Genomic DNA, 18201 nt, shown 5'->3' with positions numbered 1-18201 from the left:
GGCACCTCGATGGCTCCTATGCCAGGACCTGGGCTGGGGTTAGCTCCCTGGTGACACAGAGTAAGAATCAGCCAGAAACTTTTAAGAGGCATAATCACTTTGGTAAGCATTGCAAGTGTTAGTTCCAGGATATTGTTGAGAAATTTTCGTGTTCTATCATTTCTCTTGGTGGGAATTCCAAGGAGCAAGAGTGGGACTATCTTCTTTTGGAAAGTCTGAGTCATTGCTGAGTGTGGGTGAAAATGAAAAGGAAATTGCAAAGATGGTATGACCTGATAAATGTAGGATTTTTTTAGTGAGAAATGTTTCCTTTACCAGGGACTTAAAATGGAGTTGAAAGTGAAGAATTTGGCGTCGTCAGATTCCAGGGACTATGACCTACAGAAGGAGGTCAATGGTGAAGGTGACCAGCCAGAGGACTCATGAGGTGAGGCTGTGTCTGTGGGCAGAGTGAGCTGCCATGGGGGCTTCCTGAGGCACTTTCCTAGGGAGCTACGGCCTGTGGAGACCCAGTGAAGGGGCAGAAAGTGTTCCAAGTGTGAGCTGGGGTCTGGGGGACAGGATCTAGGGAGAAGAGTACCCTCCTCCATGTTCCTCTCCTAGGATCTGTCCTAACCACCAGTATCGAGCATTTTCTGTTCACTGCCAGAAAACCAGTTGCCACTGAGTCGATTCTGACTCATGGCAACTCCATGTGTGTCGGAGTAGAATTGCACTCCATAGAGTTTTCCATGGCTGATTTTTCAGAAGTAGATAGCCAGGCCCTTATTACAAAGTGTTTCTGGGTGTATTTGAACCTCTAACCTCTCGGTTAGCAGCCAAGTGCATTAACAATTTGGACTACCAGAAGGGAGCCTTAAAGTTTATTTAAGTGGTAATGGGGTGTGTGTGAGTGTGTGTGTGCATACATGCAAGTGAGAGACAGAGAGAGAGGCCATTCTGGAGCAATGAGAAAACCCACACTCCATGCTCTTTTTTTTTTTTTAAATTGTGCTTTAGGTGAAAGTTTACAGCTCAAGTTAGTTTCTCATACAAAAATTTATACATACATTGTAATGTGACCCTAGCTGCTATTCCTATAATGTGACCGTACATTCCTCCTTACAGCCCTGGATTCCTGTGCCCATTCAACAAGCTCCTATCTCTTTCTTCTCAGGACAGGAGCTGCCCATTTAGTCTCATGTATCTACTTGAACTAAGAAGCACACTTTTCATGAGTATCATTTTATGTCTCATAGTCCAGTCTATTCTTTGTCTGAAGAGTTGGCTTCAGGAATGGTTTTAGTTCTGGATTAACAGAGAGTCTGGAGGCCATATCTTCTGGGGTTCCTCCAGTCTCAGTCAGACCATTAAGTCTGGTCTTTTTACTAGAATTTGAGTTCTGCACCCCACCTTTCTCCTGCTGCATCCAGGACTCTCTGTTGTGTTCCCTGTCAGGGCGGTCATTGGTGGTAGCTGGGCACCATCTAGTTCTTCTGGTCTCAGGCTGATGGAGTCTCAGTTTATGTGGCCCCTTATGTCTCTTGGGCTAATATTTTCCTTGTGTTTTGGCGTTCTTCATTCTCCTTTGCTCCAGGTCACACTTCACACTCTTATTAAGACTCCAAAAAAGGTCATTTTGGCTGATCCATTTCCGGGTTTGATGTTGCTTACTGCCAGGAAGTTCCTTTTTAGGAACATAAGACCCTGTTTCCTCCCCTACTGCTTTCACAGGAGGAACTAGGAAGAGCTGGCCTACCCTTTAGGGTCTCTGATAGGTGTTATGCCTTTGGAGGTGCCCTCAGATTCCACCTCCAGCTGAGCGCTCAGTCCTTAGTCTGCCTTCAGAGGATGTGCCTCTTGTTCTCAGGTGAACTTCACGTAGAATGTTCACACACTCATCGTGCACACAGCCCCTCCTCAGCAGGGGAGCCGGAGCTCACAGGCATGATCTACTGAGTAACCAACTGTGGCGTCTCTGGGTTTAACTTTTCTGCCCATTGTCCTAAAGTTTCCAAAATGTTCTGGGACAACAACAATTTTTAAAAAACTTTTTAAAATTGTGAAATATAACACAGAGAAAAAGACTATGAAACATATACGTTCTGTTGCCTAGGGCTGCAGGGGTGGGAGCTTGAGGACGATAGCTAAAGTATAAAGGGTTTCTTTTGGGGATGGTGAAAATTTTCTAAAATTGATTTGAGTGACAGTTGCACAACTCTGTGAATCTACTAAAAGGATTATACACTTTAAACAGGTCAGTTACATGGCATTTGAATTATATCTCAGTAAAGCTGCTACCAACCAAACCATGTATGTTCAAGTTATATTGTAAACCTGAACCCATCATGAACCTGCCTCCCAGTTCAAGAGGGTTTACATCTGTGTCTGCCAGGTGCTGGGGGCCACCAATTTCATGGCTTGAGTTGAACTGGCAAACTTCTCAGTGGCCTTTTCCTTTCCTTTTTTCCTCTCTTCCTCTGCCCAGTGCCAAGGCGGCTTCCTCTGCATCACCTGGAGTTGGAGGGAAGGGTGCATGTTTGATGCTGGCTCACCTTATACTGACTGTGTCACTCTCAGGGGTCTCAGTATGATGTGGCGGGAGGGTCTCTGGGAAGACTCCCACTTTGGGAAGGTCAGGCCTGGACTTCTATGCCATGGCCCGTGAGGCCTTCAGAGCTGAGCCATCAATGTTCCGTCTGCACATTACGTTATGTGTTATTCCCTCAGGGCAGAAGCAACGTTGGTGGTCCAATTCTCCACGGCCTCCCTGGGTTCAGGCTTTCTTCTGGAATTTGGTTTGGCAGTCCCTCATTGTCTTTTCAGGCCTTGTTTTGAAGGAGATTTTTAAATTTTTAAAAATTTTTTCCATGTTATTCTGCTTTTTATTATTGTTACTTTTTTAAGGTGATTTAAAAAAATATTTAATTCAGCATTTTTTGTTGTTTTTGGCTGGCTACCTGAGTACCCAGCCTGCCACGGCCAAAAATAGAACTCCAAATAGTGTTTCAGCATGTTATTGTTAAGCATGTTGTGTGCAGAGCCAACAGACTGAGTATGTTGATATTGCTCTTGATCTTCAGTCTAGCAGCACTGTCCCAGCATGTTTGACAGGACTGCTTCTGCATAAACCACACTGCAATCTCTTTTTAAGGGGTCTGTGCACTAATTGGAGCCCAGGTGGCACAGTGGTTAAGAGATTAGCTGCTAACCAAAAGGTTTACAGTTCGAATCCACCAGCCACTTCTTGGAAACCCTGTGAGGCAGTTCTACTCTGTCTTTATAGTGTTGCTATGAGTCAGAATCGACTCAACGGGTTAGGCGTTACAGGTGCACTAATTAATTTTATGCTGGTTTTTCTGTGTTTGTTTCTTTTTCTTTTTTTTCCTTCAGGCAGAGCCTAATTTCACGTATCTGCCAGCTTCAAGATTCTCCATTTTTACCTTTAAAAAATAAGATTAGTACCAGTGACCTTTCCTCAGGTGAAGTCCCACCTTCCTCAGGAAGCCTCTGAAATGCTGGTAGTAATTTCTGGTAGTTTTTAGAGCACTTTGTGTGTGTGTGAGTTTGAAGACTAAAAGAAAAGGCTAAAGCGCCCTAGATGGTGCAAATGGTTTGCACTTGGCTGGTAACCAAAAGGTTGGTGGTTCAAACCCACCAAGCAGCATTACAGAAGAAAAAAGCCCGGTGATTTTCTTCTGTAACAAGAAAACCCTATGGAGCAGTTCTACTCTGTAACACATGGGGTCTCCTAAGTCACAAATCAACAACAACAACAAAATCAACAACAGTAAAAGAAAAGGCTAACAAAGAACAGTGGGCCTGCAGACACGTATCACACCTTTAGGTGGCTGATCTTGTAAACGTTCACCCCCAGATCGTGCAGGCGGGCCGATAATGACGCTGCTGCAGCTCTTGGGTAGGAGGCAGCTTCCACGTGCAGCTGTGTGTGACTATCAGAGTCACACTTCAAGGGCAAGTTCAGGAGCAAGCCAGGGCCGCCTGAGGACTAGGGAGGGTGTTCTAAGCTGGAAATGCTGCCAGCCGGCAGCTATTTTTAATCTGCACCTGCCCAACAGGTGTTGGTTCAGGTGAAAAGCACATCAGCTAGAATGTCTCAGAGCCAGGCCTGCAGGGTCAGCTGGAGGGGAGGGGAATGGGGGACAGAGGAGGAGAGAGAGGAAAGGGAAGGGTGGGTGAAGAGGGAGGAAGAGGGAGATGGAGTAGGGGAACAGCACAGTACCCCAGCCTGTCCCCCAGAGCCTCGCTGACCTGTGTTTCATCCAGGGAACTCAGGATGTCATCCAATTTTACCTGTCACAGGGTCTGCGGTTTCATACCCACACGTAACGAAGTAATAAACTGGTTTTATTATCTTAAAGAAATTAGTTCCCTAGCCTAAAAGTCTTTAAAAACACCCCAAAGGGTTACAATTCCTGTCAGTGGCATCACTAGGGTTGGTGTCACCCAGTGCAGTAACTCATGGTGTCACCTCCCTCCATGTACCTCCTCCCATACCAGACCATACAGAATCCTTAGTAACGTTTTTTGTACTAACGTTACTCGTAAATCGTAATTCCCGTATATCAGTCCTTCTTTTCTTTTAATTACTTCAGTCTCAAAAAAGTTATTGATATAGGTTGGAAAATACTAATTACCACAATACTGTAGTTAAAACACCAGAAAATTTGACAAAATCAGCAACTATAAAAACACCGGCAGCAACAAAAACAACAGCCATGCTTATAGTGCGTGCAGATGAAACCACGGGATTCAAAGCATCATTGTGATTAGGTAATAATGACAGCTCCGACTGGAGCACATTAAAAAACCAAAACAAACCCGTTGCCGTGGAATCGATTCTGACTCATAGAGACCCTACAGGACAGAAGAGAACTGCCCCATTCAGTTTCCAAGGAGGAGGTAGTGGATTTGAAGCCAAACGCTTCAAAAAGAAAATTAGCATAGAATTTAGCCTTGTAGCTATATTGATGGGGCCCTTGTAGAGCAGTGGTTAAGAGCTATGGCTGCTACCCAAAAGATCGGCAGTTCAAATCCACTAGCTGCTCCTTGGAAACCCTACAGGGCAGTTCTGTTTTGTCCTATAGGATCACTATGAGTTGGAATCAACTTGATGGCAATTGAGTTCGGTTTGGTTTTTGGTTAGCTGGGCTTATGAAAAATGTTTCTGTTGTTATAACAAAGTACAGGGATATTTTTATAAAAAATAATAAATTTCTACTGAAACACTGCACAAAAATTTTAGACAGTCATTTTGGTGTCACCCCTCCTGACAGTGTCACCTGGTGCAGTCCACAGCCCCCACTCCCCCTAGTAACGCCACTGGTTCCTGTTGTACACGGCTACCCATCATATGTGCCACCACCATGTTCTTTAATCTTTCCGATGGCTCTGAGAGGTGAGGACTGTGGTCTTTCCTCAAGGCAAACAGAAAAAGGATGAGGTGTGTTTTTAGTGTGTTGAAGAAGACCTTGTTATGAAGACACAAATCTTAGAGAATGACTTCTCTTGTTTTTTAAGTTGTCCAGAGAAAGAGCTGCTAGTTTTACCTGGTAAGCACTTCTGATGTGACATTTAGGGTCAAGACATCTTCTATCTAACTCAAATCCCTCATACTACAACTTAGGTTCTTTCTCCTCCTCAGTAGCCAGTTCCCTCACATGTGAAGAGCAGCAGGTTCTTGTCCTGGGCTTGCTGCTCACTGGCTGAGAATCCCTGAATGAGGAGCGGAGCTTCTTTGGGTTACCACAAAGAGGAGATAACAATACCTGTCTTGTTTGCCTCTTAGGCGTGTGATGGGTGTCACCTGAGCCCATGGGTGTGCTCTTGTTTTGCAATTTGATAATCACTGGGAAGCCACTTCTAAACTTGTTTTTCTGCAGGCTAAATACCCCTATATTCATTTTCTAGTGCTGTTGTAACAAATTACCACAAATTTAGTAGCTTAAAACAACACAAATTTATTATCTTACAATTCTGTAGATGAGAAGTATGACACAGGTCTCACTGGGCTAAAATCAAGGTGTCCTCAGGGCAGCATTACTTTCTGGAGGCTCTAGGGGAGAAAATGTTTCCTTGCTTTTTCTAGCCTCTCGCTGCCCACAATCCTTGACTCGTGGTCCCTTCCTCCAACTTCAAACCAGCAATGTTCCATCCCTCTGACTCTAATTCAGTCACACATCTCTCTCTTACCCTCTCGTCTGCTTCCCTCTTCTACATTTAAGAACTCTTGTGATTACCCAGCCCATCAGAGGGAGCATGCTGGGAAAAATCATAGAAATGAATTGCAGATAAAATCAAATATTGGTGACCTACCTTTGTGTTTCCAGGTTTGGATATGGTCAAAGGCCAAGTTTATCAGTAGGAAATTCCTGATGGAGGAACGCTACCAGCGCTTTCTAGATGGAGGAGACAGCCACGTGGCTCAAGAAGTCAATCCTTTCTGGGATCCTGTTGAGGTTGTGCACCTGGGCTCAGCTCACATCTGGCTCCAGTCGCTTGCCTACTGCATGAAGTTCGAGAAGCAAGTGGAGTTTCTGAACTGTGACAGGCTGGAGGAGGCCATGTTGCATATCCACATAACTCCCTGCTCGGCGACTGGACAGTGGGTGTCTCCCTTCTCCCTGTTCCTAGTCCAAATGGGTTCTGAGTCACTCACATGGAAAATCTTAGCAAGCCTGAGGTCTCCTGGAGGGGGTGGTCAACGTGGTCTCTGAATTGCTCATTTATGACACAAATGAACGAGCTCATTCATTCATTCATGATTTGCCCTCATTAAATCTCATTTTTGCTCAATCAGCTGACCTGGAATATTTTAAATTCCACGCCAGGCAGTACCTGAGACAGCTTCGCACCACCCTGGGAGACCAAGGGAACAAGGAGGGCATCCCACAAAGAGGCAGGATAGAGAAGGAGAAGGAACCCTGACCAGTACCAACAGACCTGGGTTGGTTCCACACAATGAGCCTACGGAACACAGAGGTGAAGGGTGTGGTGGCTTCACCTGGTGCCTGCAAGGCCTGGCGTCTGCAGCATAAAGCTGCTCTTTCCCACGTTGGTGGAGGACAGGCCCATCCTTGCTGACGAGGCCCAAGAGCCAGAGCAGGGAGCTGATTATTCCAGCTCACCCCTCTCCACCCCTGGTGTAGGCTGTGACCACTTTCTTCCCTGTCCCTCAAGGTAGGGACTGAGATGTCTTTGTTTCTTTATCTGGCCTCATTCTGTGCTGTTACCTTCTTTTCTATGAGTACAGGCTTTGTTTTAATCTATCATTCCGTGCTGTTATCTTCCTTTCTGCGGGTACAGGCTTTGTTTTAATCTATCACCTCCTTTCTTAAACTCTGCTCCATTTTACCTTTTACCCTCCTCTCAGGATAGCTCATCTCTTCTTGCTTTAGGCCATGGACAGTTTTCAGAAAAGTTAGTCTCAAACAAGTCTAAGCAAAGAGGTTGGCAGTGGGCCTGGTCTGGGTGTCAGGGCCCTCATAGGCATTCAATGCAACCTTTTTGTCTTCCTGAAGAGGAAGAAAGAGAACCTTGAGAGACCAAGCTGATCAACCACTCACTGTCTTTACCGGGACTCCAAGCTCACTAAGCAGCCTCTTTTGGCTAACTCAGGCCTCCTAGGCTGCCCAGCGGTTATAGTTTCCATTGCAAATCAGTAAATGGGCATTCTAGTTTTGGGTGATGTGAGAGAGATCTCTTCTTGAAGAGGTGTCCAAATCGGTTTCTGAGTTTGTAGGCCTGAGGTCAACTCTGAACTGTGAAGAATTCATGAAGCAAATGACACCCTGAGAGATGGTATCGCTTTCCCCAGGTGGTAGCCCATCTGTCCTACTGGGCACCTACTAATCTGCAACGCTAGTTAGTTTAGCACCCACATCTGGGCGCATTTATTCCAAGAAGCTGTTTATTTTCCTGTCTCCTCTTGGCTGTGAGTTCTTTGAGAAGGTTTGTATCTCACCTTGAAGTGCCTGCATAGAGTGAGCTCTCATTAAGTGTCTCTTGAGTGAATGAATTCTGCAACTGGCAACATAACCTATCCTGCCTTCAGTGGATTAGCTATCTCTTAAGGGGTCTTCATTTCCTTTGATCACAATCCTCACTTGCTAACACAAGCTAACCTGCCTCTTGTTTGCAGAGCACAGGGTGAGGAGGACGTGGTGATTGACCCCTTGGAGTTGCTGGGCAAGAGGATCGATTTCCAGATTCACATTGTCCGGTGCCTCGGCATCAAGTTGCTGAAGGAAGATGCAAATAGGGGCATCCAGGTTGGGTACAGCCTGCCCCATGGCACTGCTTCACACAACCACCTACCTTGTGGTCCCTCCTCAAGTTTTGAAAAGGAGCTTATCATGAAATTTGCTTGTTTCTCTGTTTCCTCACCCCCAAAATGACTATTTCCCCTCATCTGTTGAACAGAGAGAAGCCATGCGTCCCTCCACCCTGGGCTGTTGTCAGTGTGTGCTGAGCTTCCCAAGTGATGGAAGCAGCAGAGTCAAAAATTTTAATTATCAGAAGGAACATCTAGCTAAACTGTATTGTCTAAGTACAATCATTTTGTTTTTTTTTTTTTTGAAAGTTGGAAATAAAAAAGGTCTGTATTACCTACCATACAGCAAAAGCACCAGATATGCTTAAACTAATTTGGCTAAAAGGATATTAAGAGATAAAACAGTAATGAAAGGGAGACAAAACTCAAACAACTTCACATGGAAAGTTAACAATTTTAGATTTTAAGTAGAAAGTTTTTATCAAACTCCTTTTCTTTTTTGTTAGACATCTAATATCATCCATGTAGTGATGACACCCATGTGGGTAGCTGAGCTGCTGTGGGGCCAGTCACAAGAATCAGTTCTGGGTCATTTTTATCAGCTAACCAATGCTTGGGCTGCAACTCTTTTGGCTTATCTGATCCTTTTCTTCACAAATGTGTCCTGTCTAGTTTTAATGTATGTCTGGTGTTCCTTTCTCAAGTACAGAATTTATGATCTTCCAAATACTTTATACACCAAGCCTGTAGGGAAAATTGTGAATCCCCAAATTGAAGAGACTGTCCAATCTGCAGCCTTAAATGCATCTCAGGAATTTCTGAATTATTTACAGACACTCTCATTGTTGATTTATGGGGCCTTCAAGGTACCGTGTTTACTTATTTGCATGGTGCATTCTTCAATCAGCTAGAATGTGGGCATGGCTAGGGCTGCAGTGGAGGGAAGCGGTCAGGTCTTTACAGGAGTGGCCGGGAGCCATCTTCCTGGGTTCTAGTGGAGCACGTGATTACGTGTTTTAACATCTGCACACACCACTGAACTGAGATGTTTCTTTCCTTGCTGACATCTCCCCCTCACTACAGAAGGCTGTGCTGAACTGAGCTGCTCTCCACAGGACCTCATGGTCACAGGTGAAGGCCACATCATGGTGGACACCAAGAAAACTACTGTGATGGGTACAGGCCAGGTGTGTACACTTACCTGACACTGAAATGGATGTCACAGAAAACAAAAAAAAAAACCGTTGCTGCCAAGTTGATTCCCACTCATAGTGAACCTATGGGTCAGAGTAGAACTGCCCCATAGGGTTTCCAAGGAGCAGCTGGTGGATTCAAACTGCCAACCTTCTGGTTATCAGCCAAACTCTTAACCACTACACCACCAGGGTTTCCAGATGTCACAGGTGACAAGAAAATCTCAGATGACAGCTGCCTGTGGATCATCAATGTTTCTTCTCCTTAACAAAAGTTTTCTTGATTTACTGCTGTGTGCCCTGAGGGGCTTAAACCCTGCTCACCGCCCCCCATCTAGTCTGTATGTGGCAGCAAAAGATGTGAGTCTCAAAGGATTATCAAGTAATCTGGCAGAAGGCTAAACTGACACGTCTTTTTGTAGACTACATCAAATCAGGTATCAGAACTTTACCTGAAGCTGCTCAAGTTAGAACAGGAGATAGAACTGCTCAGAAACATTAACAGGGCCCTAAGAGAGGAAAATGTGCTTCTCAAAGAATCACTGGTGAAAACTGGTTCTGGTCAACAAGGTGAGCAGCTGCTCAAGTCTTGGTTGTTTAGCTTACCCCTGAACTCCTACATTTGGGAGGTGTGTTTGCCTTTCTAAGAAATGAGCGTTTTAATGAGTTCATCCATATCTTATTTAATGAACAAAAAAACGTGGAACACTTTTTTTCTGCCCTGTAATATTTCTTTGGATCAGTCCAAACTGGTACCTGATAATGCTAATATAGCAGAATGCCACCAAAATAAATAAGCATACAGATATGTGAAAATAAACAGATGAATAATTAAGTATTACCTTCTTTTTCTACTGCAGCACATAAGCCTTCCAGTACCCTGAAGATAACTGGGATGGCAGCACAATTGCCATCGGTCAAAGACATTTATCAAATGTGTGCTCAGCGAGCCAGCTACGATGGAGAACTTGCCAAAGCTCTCAAGGTGTTCTACCAAAGCATGAACGGGGCCAGAGGGCAGTTTCTCAGGCTGGGGCATTATACGCCTCCTGTAAGTAACTAGAATCTTGGCAACAAAAGGAATCTCTTTCCTTTTAGGTAGTTGTTATCCCTGCACGTCCTGAGCAGGTCGAGGCTGGTCAACTGCGAGTCTGCTGCCCTTGGGCTCCATCTGCCCTCACTCTTTCCTTTCTTACTTTAGTGTGCATCTGGCCAGTTCCAGGCAGCCGCAGCCACTGCAGGAGTGAGATTCACTTACTTTACATTATACAGAATGTCCTAGAAATTCAAGCTCGGTGCATAGTTACAAAATCGTAATTGTGATTCATCACATTAACAGATTATAGGAGAAAAATCACCTGCTACTTCACTAGATGCAGAAAAAGCATGTGCTAAAAGTGAGCATATTACCATGATAAAATCTCTTAGCAAACCAGGAATAAAATGGACATTCCTTAATCTGATAACGGTAATTTTAAACAAACATACAGCAAACAGAGTGCTTAATGGTGAATCATTGAAAATTTTCCCTTTCAGATCAGGAAGGGGTCAGGGATGCCAGCTACCTCCACTTTTGTTTGACGCTGAACCTGAGGTTCTAGTCAGTGCAGTAAAATGAGAAATAAAAGGTATAAGAATTGGAAAGGAAAAAATAAAATAATAGCAGTAGCAGCATACATTTATATAATATATACTAAGCACTTTACATTTACTGACGATTCTCCCAACAACCTTATGAGGTAGGTACTCCTATTAGCCTTATTTTATAGCTGAGGGATTTGAGGCACAAGAGATTGAGTAACTTGTCCAAGCATACACAACTAGCAAGTAGCAGGGCCAGACTCAAACCAGCTAGTGTTGCTTCACAGTCTCAACACTTTTTACACCATGCTGTCTCTGTCATTATTCCCACATGATACGTTGGTGTAAACAGAAAACCCAGAAGAATTTATATATAAATTAACAGAAAGTTGCTGGATACAAATCAATATTTAAAAATTAATTGCATTTTAGTATAATAGCAACAAACAGAAAATGAAATTTTTAAGAAGATACCATCTGTAATTACATTAGATATATGAAGTACTTGGGCCTATAGCTACATAAGATATGCAGGACTTCTATGGAGAAAATGTTTAAACTTTATTGAGATGTTAAAGAAGATCTAAATAAATGGAGAAACACGTCATGTCTCCATGGTTTGGAAGATTTACTGTTGTAGATCTGCAAATTCTCCCCAAATTGATTTAGAGATTCAGTGTCATCCCAGTTAAATGTAATGTAATCTGACAAGATGATTCTACAATTTATATGGAATTGCAAAAGCAAAGAATAGCCAAGACATGACCCAAGACTCAAGAAGAAGGTGGGAAGATTTGCCCAACCTAATATCAACATTTATTTTAATGCTATTGTAATAAAGACAGTATAGCTAAGAAACAGATAACCAAAGGAAAAGAACACAGGCCCAGAAACAGATTCACTTGGGACTAGAGACATAATATATGACCAAGGTGGGACTGCAGATGTGTGGAAAGGGTGGACTTTTCAATAAACAGTTGTAGGAGATTTAGGAATACATACGGGAAACAAATGAAATTGAATCCATATTTTATACTACACCCAGAAATCAATTATTAGTGACAATTAAAAACCTAACGTGAAAGGCAAAACCCAAATAGTTTTAGAAGACACTTTAGGAGACTATCTTCATAACCTAAGTGGAAAAGGATTTCCTAAACATTACACAAAAAACCTAGCTTTAAAGAAAGAGATAAATTCATATACATTAAAATTATGAACTTTGGTCCATCAAGACACCAAAATGAAAACCAAAAGGGATGGGAAAAGATATTTGCAACATCTTCAACTGACAATGCACTAATATCCAAAATAAAGAATTACTACAAACCAAATCCACCACCCACCTGTAGTTTGTTGTACTATGGTGGCTTTCATGTTGCTATGATAGTGGAAGCTATGCCACTGGCATTTCAAATTTTAGTGGAGCTTCCAGACTAAGACAGAGTAGGAAGGCCTAGCAATCTATGTCCAAAAATCAGCCAATGAAAACCCTATAGATTTTACAAGAGATTGTTGCCCAATATAATGCTAGAAGATGAGCCCCCTAGGTTGGAAGGCACTCAAAATACACAACGGCCACAACAACTGACTCAAGCAAATCAACCATCATGAAGATGGCGCAGAATTGGACAACGTTTCATTCTGTTGTACATGGGTTCACCATGAGTCGGAGCTGATTTCATGGAACTAACAACACGAACCAAAAAGAAAAACAGCTCAATAGAAAAAATGGCCAAAAGACTTGAATGGGAACTTCACAAAACAGGAAATCAAAGAGGCCAATAAATACATGAACAGGTGCTTAACTTCATTGATAGTTTGGGAAATGTAACTGAAACAAGAGATACTATTATAAACCCACCATACTGACAAAAATTTAGAAGTTCTGAAAATGTCAAGTTTTGGTGAAGATATGAAGCAGCGGAAACTCTTATATACTGCTGGTAGGAGTATAAATTGATATAATCACTTAAAATTTTCTTTGGTATTTATCTAATAACTTGAAGATGAATATACCGTTGTTGTTCGGTGCCATCAAGTTGACTCCAACTCATAGCGACCCTATGTACAACAGAATGAAACACTGCCTGGTCCTATGCCATACTCTACCAAACATGATGTCCTTCTCCAGGGACTGGTCCCTCCTGATAACTTATACAAAGTATGTGAGACAAAGTCTCACCATGCTTGCTTCTAAAGAGCATTCTGGCTGTACTTCTTTCAAGACAGATTTGTTGGTTCTTTGGCAGTCCATGGTATATTCAATATTCTTAGCCAACACCATAATTCAAATGCATCAATTCTTCTTTCTTATGCATTGTCCAGCTTTCATATGTACATGAGGCAACTGAAAACACCATGGCTTGAGTCAGGCGCATCTTAGCCCTCAAGGTGACATTTTTGCTTTTTAACAGATTTCCCCAGTGCAATACATTGTTTGATTTCTAGACTGCTGCTTCCATGGATGTTGATTGTGGATCCAAGTAAAATGAAATCTTTAACAACTTCAGTATTTTCTCCATTTATCATGACATTGCTTGTTGGTCCAATTGTGAGGATTTTTGTTTTATGTTAATAAGGTATAATCTGTACTGAAGACTGTAGTCTTTGATCTTTGTCAGTAAGTAATTCAAGTCCTCTTCATTCTCAGCAAGAAATGTGTCATCTGCATATTGCAGGTTGTTAATGAGTCTTCCTCCAATCCTGATGCCCTGTTCTTCATATAGTCCAGCTTCTCAGATTATTAGCTCAGCATACAAACTGATTAAGTATGGTGAAAGGATACAACTCTGACGCACACCTTTCCTGATTTTAAACCACATAGTATCCCCTTGTTCTGTATGAATGACTGCCTTTTGGTCTATGTATAAGTTCTGCATGGACACAATTAAGTGTTCTGGAATTCCCATTCTTCGCAATGTTATCCATAATTTGTTACGATTCTCAGAGTCTAATGCCCTTGCACAGTCAATGAACACAGATAAACGTCTTTCTGGTATTCTCTGCTTTCAGACATGATCCATCTGACATCAGCAATTTTATCCCTTGTTCCACATCCTCCTCCAAATCTGCCTTGAATTTCTGGCCGTTCCCTGTCGATGTACTGCTGCAAACGTTCTGAATTATCTTCAGCATAATTTTACTTGCATGTGGTATTAATGATATTGTTTGATAATTTCTCATTCTGTTCGATCACCTTTCTTTGGAATTGACACAAATATAGATCTCTTCCAGTCAGTTGGCCAGGTGGCTGTCTTCTAAATTTCTTGGCATAGACGAGCAAGCGCTTCCAGCATTGCATCTGTTTGCGGAAACATCTCAACTGATATTCTGTCAATTCCTGGAGCTTTGTTTTTCACGAATGCCTTCAGTGCAGCCTGCATTTCTTTCTTTAGTACCATCGGTTCTTGATCATATACTACCTCCTGAAATGGTTGAACTTTGACCAATTCTTTTTAGTACAATGACTCTGTGTATTCCTTCCATCTTCTTCTGATGTTTCCTGCATCATCCAACTTTTTGCCCACAGAATCCTTCAATACTGCAACTTGAGGCTTCAATTTTTTCTTCAGTTTTCTCAGCTTGAGAAATGCTGAATGTGTTCTTCCCTTTTGGTTTTCTAACTCCAGGTCTTTGTACACTTCATTATAATACTTTACTTTGTCTTCTCGAGCCACCCTTTGAAATCTTCTGTTCAGCTCTTTTACGTCATCATTTCTTCCATTGGCTTTGGCTACTCTACGTTCAAGAGCAAGTTTCACAGTCTCTTCTGACATCCATTTTGGTCTTTTCTTTCTTTCCTGCCTTTTTAATGATCTTTTTTTTTTGCCTTCTTCATCTATGATGTCCTTGATGTCATCCCACAACTTGTCTGGTCTTCAGTCATTAGAGTTCAATGCATCAAATCTATTCTTGAGATGGTCTCTAAATTCAGGTGGGATATACTCAAGGTTGTATTTTGGCTCTCGTGGACTTGTTTTAATTTTCTTCAGCTTCAACTTGAACTTGCATATAAGAAAATGATGGTCTGTTCTACAGTCAGCCCCAGGCCTTGTTCTGACTGATGATATTGAGCTTCTCCATTGTCTCTTTCCACAGATGTAGTTGATTTGATTCCTGTGTATTCCATCTGGCAAGGTCCACATGTATAGCTGCCATTTATGTTGTTGAAAAAAAGGTATTTGCAATGAGTATGTATATATCCAGGGCCCTGGTCGCGCAGTGGTTAAGAGCTTGGCTGCTAACCAAAAGGTCAGCAGTTCAAATCCACCAGCCGCTCCTTGGAAGCCCTATGGGGGCAGTTCTACTATATCCTATAGTGTCCCTATGAGTTGGAATCGATTTGATGGCAATGGGTTTGTATATACCCTAGAATCCTATAATTCAACTCCTAGATATTATTTCTCCAAGGAGTAAACTGGTAATGCAGAGAATTAAGCCCTAATGCCCTAAGGCAGTGGTTCTAGAAGTGTGTCCCCCAACTAGCAGCTCCACCATCATTTGGGAGTTTGTTAGAAATGCAAATTCCAGGGCCCCACCCCAGACCTACTTATTCAGAGTCTCTGGGCGTAGGGCCCAGTAATCTGTATTTTAACAAGCTGCCAGATGATTCTGCCATAAATTAAACTTTGAAAACCACTGCACTTAGGCATCCATTGTGTGTAGTGAATTAACTTCCTTCCTATGTGTCTAGAAAGGTACTACAGTTATTTATCACTCTTGGGAGAACTGAGAAAATAGTCCTTCATATCATTTTCTGTTCTGTGGTTCAGATGAGGGAGCAGTTGAGAAAGGCTGCAGAAACTCTGCATATGTTCACCTACAGTTCTTAACACCCTCTTCCATAATAGTGCCAAACTGGAAACATCCCCAATGTATATCCACAGAAGATGGATTAATTATGACATTGTCTATACTGTGGAACAGTACACTGCAGTGAAAATGAACTACAGCTACATGCAACAAGGATGACTCTTACCACCAACAGCGTTGACTGAAACATTAAAGTCCCAAAAAACGATTCAGTAAACATTCAAAAGACAGGCAAAATATACCGTGTAGGGATGCATTCTAGGTGGCAAAACTGTTCAGAAAGGTAACAAAATAATTATCACACAAGTCGGGCTAGTGGCTGCTTCTGCGGGATGGGGAGGATGTGACCAGGAAGGAGCACAGAAGGCAAACTTCTGTCCTGACCAGGCTGTGGTTAGACAAGTGTTCACTTGAACTATACCTGTGCATATATATTTTGGATGCCGTTTTGTATGTATAGCTCATAAAAAATAAAAGAAAAACTGGTTAGATAAAAGACACCATAAACAAAGTTAAAAATAACCATAGCCTGGGAGAATGTATTTGTATTATTTATCATCAAGGGTAAGCATTCAGAATATATAAACAACTTTTAAAATAAAAATAAGACATGTTGGAAAAAATGGGCACAGGATCTGAATAAGCATTTCACTAATAATCAGGGAAACAAAAAAACTATGAGATGCCTTGTTACACCTACTGCTCTCTGCCTGTTTCCATTCTCAATGACCACCATCACCATCTTCTCCACCATTAGTCACTGGCACACCTTGGCCCACAGGCATCCTCACAATTCTCTCTCAGGAACACCTGCTTCCACAGGGGAGGGGATATATTAGCAAAACCCTACAAATAAGAGATTCTCCATGTCTACGGGTTCCATTGAATACCTCAGAACTTCTACAGTATTTAAAGGAATGATATACTTATCAATCCAGCCTGAACAATTTGGGTTATCTCACCAATTTTCCCTGTTGGGAGTAGCTCAGGGGCCAGGCAGGCAGCCTTCCTGAAACAAAGTGGGCTCCAGGTGACTTACTGCTTCCAAAGCAGCTCTCCAATCTCCAACCCCAAGGGAAAATTTACTGCGCACATCACTCGTGTTTACACAATACTTTTTACTCTAATGATATGAGGTCTGCTACTGTTGTTGTTGGGTGCCATCGAGTCCATTTTGACTCATGGCGACCCAATGTGACGAAGTAGAACTGCCTTATGAGGTTTTCTTGGCTGTAATGTTTATGGGAGCAGACCACCAGGTCTTTTCCCCCGCGGAGCCATGGAGTAGGTTCGAACCACAAACCTTTTGGTTGGCAGCTGAGCTCTTTAACTGTTGTTGAGCCACCAAGTCTCCTTAAATGAGGTCTACTACTATCATTTTTTTTTCTTTCACTTATTTTTTAGGACGATGATCAAATGCTTCGACCATTTATACACCAACGGTCACAAATGTTAAAGAACTTTGGGGACCTACTGGAATCCAGCTTGTGGAAACTGAAAAATGATGTTGCTCGTATAGTGAAAAATAAGAGAGAATGTTTATTGCATATCAAATAGTGAGGATACCCCAACTGAAAGCTGAAAATGTAAGCTTTGAGTCATGAAGATTATATGTATACCTACTGGGCTTAATTAACTTGGCTGCGAAAGATGAATTGTGGACTCAACTTATTTCAACTCATTTCCCACTTACTCAACCCATTCCTTCTATCATTTTTAAGCAATACTCCTCTCCCTCAATTTGATTTAAAATCATATAAACATGAATACATTGGGGTAAGGGGTATATGGGAACTCTGTACTTTCTGCACAATTTTTCTGTAAACATAAAGCAGTTCTAAAAATATCCTACTAAAAAATAAAATTAAAATTAAAAAAAAGTTAAACATTAAACAAAAAAATCCATTTCGAAGGTGGAGGTGGGGTGGGAGATACAGGTTTCTCCCGCTATCCAAAAGTAGTGCTCTGTGAAAGCTTTCGTAAGCCAAAATGGCGTAAAATGAAGAAGCAATTAACATTAGTTTATATGGGGAAAAAATTCTGAGCATTCCCAGACCCCAAAAATAACCTACCAAATAACACATAAAAGCTAAAATAACAATAACATATAGTAAAAGCAGGAATGATGCAATACACAACCTATATAAAGTAAAATAATGTATGTACAGTGTACTTTCACTTACCAGAATCGGGAAGACAGCGAGCACACTGGGAGATGGTGGTGGTGATGACGGTAGCCCCGGAAGGCTAGGTGGCAATGGTGGGTTCAAATCCCACAGAAGAGCGGGATTTATAATAACTGTGTGTGCCGAGGGATGAGTCTTACAGTTAGAGAAATGC

The 18201-nt window shown here is 42.2% G+C and overlaps 1 protein-coding gene across 1 annotated transcript in view; it reads left to right on the top strand.

Annotated features, from left to right (window-relative positions):
- The window catches only part of LOC101352011 (kinesin-like protein KIF28P), an 84552-nt gene extending 66877 nt beyond the window's left edge, over positions 1–17675 (top strand). Inside the window, 10 exon segments of the mRNA XM_012555411.2 lie at positions 319–393; positions 395–427; positions 6330–6604; positions 8141–8284; positions 8982–9106; positions 9109–9138; positions 9356–9459; positions 9888–10051; positions 10342–10516; positions 17266–17675. Of these exon segments, the coding sequence (XP_012410865.1) occupies positions 319–393; positions 395–427; positions 6330–6604; positions 8141–8284; positions 8982–9106; positions 9109–9138; positions 9356–9459; positions 9888–10051; positions 10342–10516; positions 17266–17418 (1278 nt within the window). The 3' untranslated portion in view covers positions 17419–17675.
- The last annotated feature ends 526 nt before the right edge of the window (positions 17676–18201 follow it).

The sequence above is a fragment of the Trichechus manatus genome, unplaced genomic scaffold (genome assembly GCF_000243295.1).
Source record: "Trichechus manatus latirostris isolate Lorelei unplaced genomic scaffold, TriManLat1.0 scaffold00039, whole genome shotgun sequence".
In the NCBI taxonomy this organism is placed as follows: domain Eukaryota; kingdom Metazoa; phylum Chordata; class Mammalia; order Sirenia; family Trichechidae; genus Trichechus; species Trichechus manatus.
Note: the sequence above shows the minus strand (reverse complement) of the source record. Positions and strands in the feature narration are given on the sequence as shown.